Raw genomic sequence first — 3,982 nt, 5'->3', positions numbered from 1 at the left:
GTGTGGAGTGTATTCAGGGATGGAATGGGTGGTAATTATTTTATGCCTTTTCCATTTTGGCTACCTCCCTTGTAAGGGGGAAATGCCATGGTATATGTATGTATGTATTATCATCATTATTATCATTGTTATATTCTTTCGTAATCATTAATGCTTATTATCATTATTGTAATTTTTATTATTGTTATTACTAATGTTTTTATTATTATTATTATTACTAGTACATTACCCGTTGTTTTTGTCAACTAAGGATTTAGCATTAATGTATATTTTGATTTATTAAATGCATATGGTTAATGGTACAATATTTTATTTTCTCTCAATAAAATGATAGGATGAGTAAAAAATGAGATGAGAAAACAAAGAATTATTTATATATCTATTAAACACCTTTGTTAGGAGGCATTCTCCCATTCATTGTCTTATTTGTTCTTCGGCATTATAGAAATGTGTTCGTAAGCAGGACAGGAGGGTCCCTAGTTCCGAGTAGCACCAATATATTTGTTAACAATTCTGTGGAGTTCGTAATTAGAAATTCCTTTTAATAATGTTGCATCATCTACTTTCATAGAGCACATTGCCATTGCAATGTTGAAGCTTCTAATATTGCATCTGAAATATTTCGACTCTGGGTGTCAGTAGTGTGAAGATTAGCTCCTGAGGTAACTCAGTTATATTTGTAATTCTAATCACTCTTGAGTAGATAAGGCCTTGCTGTAGAAGTGCTGTGTCTTGTGACACTGCTTCTGACCCAGGGCAGTGGATAGGATGCAGGGATGACCCGTCATCTGGGAGATGCCAAGATGAGAGGGAGGGAGGAGGGTGGAGGGGAGTGGAATATGTAGGGGATGGAATGGGTGGGAGTGGTTTCTATGCCTCTTTCTTTTTGGCTACCCCCCGTGTAAGGGAAAAAAAGCCTTTGCTATATGTATGCATGTATGTATGTATTATCATTATCATTGTCATTATTATTATTATAATCATTATTATCACTATTATTATCATTATTATTTTTATTATCAATATTATCATTATAGTAATTATTATTATCACTATTATTGTTATTCTAGAAACTATAACGAGTCTTTGTTTAGTTGTAAAAATACACTGAAAATCATCATTAGAGTGATAGCATTGAATATATAAAGAACAATAACTGGAAGTACAGGAACAACATCCAATTAGTTCTAGAATGATATATTTCATGGCTTACCCCATGATTCAATAGAGAAGCAATTTACTAAACCTGTTTGCGCTCCTTCCATATTTGTAGATAAAAGATATAAACACAAAATAAAGTCATATATGTAAGATAGACATAGGGTAAATATATGAAGTAGACATAAGATAAAGCCATACTTACCAACATTTCCACACCCGACAATGCCGATCTTGGTTGTTTTTGAGGCTGTTGCCAATTCCCTCACATAGAGAGGCCGAGAAGCCAAACGGGCAACAAGACGAAACATCTTTGAACTGTAATGGAAAAGAAATAAAAGTACGAATATCTATCTATTCTAGTTATACATCTAGTTATTCACCTTGGTCTTTGGATCACGTGCTGGACTCGTGATCTACAGCTACTTCCCTCCCAGAAGAGAGCTCAGAGCTCGTATGACCGATCTATGGGTAATGCTGTGACCTTACACGCACACACACACCCAACTCCCCGCCCACGAGAGTTGGAGTAACGACTCGAAGCGCAGCGATACTCAAATTATTTCAGCCTCGGGCAGGATTCGAACCCGGACCGCGGTAGTGACAGTCGGGGACTCTACCAACCGTGTGTGTATGTGTGTGTGTAATATTTGTTAGATTATTAATGTCAGGCTTATATTATGCTACTGAATTGTGATATTTGTATATGGTTAAAGTAGAGGTAGTAAAAAATTGTTGCAAGTTGATAGTTCAAGGTCTTCCTTCTCTCTTTGACTTTGATAAACAAGGTATAAAAATTTTCCCACTTTTGGTGCTTGGGAAATATTTCTAATCAAATGCTGGAGATAGGAGTGTAGAACCGCAAGGAGACCTGACACACACTATTTAGACTTTAGAGTTTATTGCTTTGGATGCAATGTAATAATGTACAGATAACTTTACTACAATGTATGATAGCACTGGTATTGTTGGAGACATCACACAGAAGAATGTGTGATAGAGGTAATAAAGGAGGTTTTCCCCCCTAAAGATCAGTAGGACGGAGGGAAAACGGAGGAAGTGTGGTCAGCATTTTTTTTTTTTTTTTTTTTTTTTTTGAGATTATTCTCTAATCATATAAGAACGCTGTGTTACTCTGGTCCGTAGGAATGTCATAAAGGACTGAGATATTGACTGTGTGGAATTAATGTGGGCAATGCACCATACAGGGTAGAATATCTGGAAACATGTCAGGAATAGCCTAGGGTCAAGTTTTTGCATCTCTATTTTGGCAGTATGCATTATACTGGCGGCAACTACTGCCTGCAAGTGCTCCTTTGTTTGTATAGATGCCATCATACTTCTATGTGGACGAAAACTAGCTCATCCTTGTAAAGATAAACTTTTTGGAATTTCTAAGTATGACAACCTTTTTGGTAGCACATATCGATTAAGCAAATAAAAGCAGAGACCACATATCTTACATATTCCATTTATGAAAACTCATTTCGGTTTAAGACTCAGTGGGCACCTGTGGTTTTGGAGCATGGAAGCGTCGAGTACAAGGAAAATGACGATGTAGACGCGAGCAACTGGAGCATTGAGGCAGTTCATGAGCGAGCTATGAAGCTACATCCTCAGCAGTATTACCAGGTGAACGTCTGCGTTGAACTAGACATTCGTCTTCATGCCAGACGGTCCGGTGTATGGGTTATTCAGTGAGAAATTAGTAGAATGTTCATAGTTATGGAGCAAACGGTCTGCAAATCCCTGGGATACACATAGTGCTTCTGTATGACGTATTGCATTATTCCACAGGGTTCAAACACTGGATAAGGGAGAAGGTAGGTCTCTGCCATGTTTTTTTTTTTTTTTTTTTTTTTTACCAACTCAATCCCTCAAAACTACTGAGTTGTCTTTTCGAGTACCATAGATAGCCAATGATAGTACAAACCTGAAGTCTAGTCTGAGGTTTATTCTACGATACATTATAAGAGAAATTCTACACGTGCGTATTTTCTATGATAGTTCCCTAACTTAGTAAAAACTAGTGTCTCGAGTACCCCAAAAACTGATATAAATCACACTAATCAACTTAATTTTAGAAAACTTAAGTACGGTCAAGAGATAAAAGAAACATAAAAATTTATAAAAAAAAAAAGTGATGAGTTACGTATCTATTTTTTTTCTTGAACCCGTATGTAACAAGAAAATGCATGGTGAGAAAACTGAGATTTGGCTTCAAAGCTAAAGTATTTGAGCTGGGTGGTTGCTTTCGATAAATCCCGGGTAGTGACATCAAATAGGAACCTTACCTCACCAAAGAACCTTGTCCAACTGAACGCTGACGATAACTGAACGTCACTCGTCTCTCTCTTACACCGTGCTCACCATGAATATCTGGTTCCCTCTCGCTCTCGTTCCTTCTTTCTTCCGCAATTGAATAACTTTTTTACCTCCTGAATGTATCAAGCCTGTATGTACGTTAAATCGGTCAATTTAAGCGCTATTGTGAATACATCATGTATTCAAATTAGCATATTTCATTGTCACGTGATCGACAATACCTTCAAGTCACCAACCAGTCGGTCAAAACTTATGGATCCTAATGTTTCCCATCATGCAATAGGTTGATATGGAACTATACTGGACATAGATAAGTTATCTACCACGACTTGATAAACACAAATTCATGTACCCCGACAACATTGGATTATCCTGGATATCTTGACAGCACACTATCTATATACCAAAATATCCCTTTCCCTTTATAAGGGGGTTAGTCAGCCAAGATACACAAGTGATAAGATTTCTGTTGCAATGCATACTTGTCTTCTTGGACTAC

The 3,982-nt window shown here is 37.0% G+C and overlaps 1 protein-coding gene across 1 annotated transcript in view; it reads right to left on the bottom strand.

Moving 5' to 3' along the window:
* Positions 1-3,565, bottom strand: part of LOC143041081 (2-hydroxy-3-oxopropionate reductase-like) — a 29,659-nt gene extending 26,094 nt beyond the window's left edge. The window contains exons 1-2 of the mRNA XM_076212766.1: positions 3,453-3,565; positions 1,364-1,476 (exon numbers count right to left, since the gene is read on the bottom strand). Coding sequence (XP_076068881.1) covers positions 1,364-1,469 — 106 coding nt within the window. The 5' untranslated portion in view covers positions 1,470-1,476; positions 3,453-3,565. The remainder of the gene's footprint in view (positions 1-1,363; positions 1,477-3,452) is intronic.
* Positions 3,566-3,982: the final 417 nt, after the last annotated feature.

Source organism: Oratosquilla oratoria, chromosome 2 (genome assembly GCF_046742065.1).
Source record: "Oratosquilla oratoria isolate Oo_2021 chromosome 2, ASM4674206v1, whole genome shotgun sequence".
NCBI classification, from domain to species: Eukaryota; Metazoa; Arthropoda; class Malacostraca; order Stomatopoda; family Squillidae; genus Oratosquilla; species Oratosquilla oratoria.
Note: the sequence above shows the minus strand (reverse complement) of the source record. Positions and strands in the feature narration are given on the sequence as shown.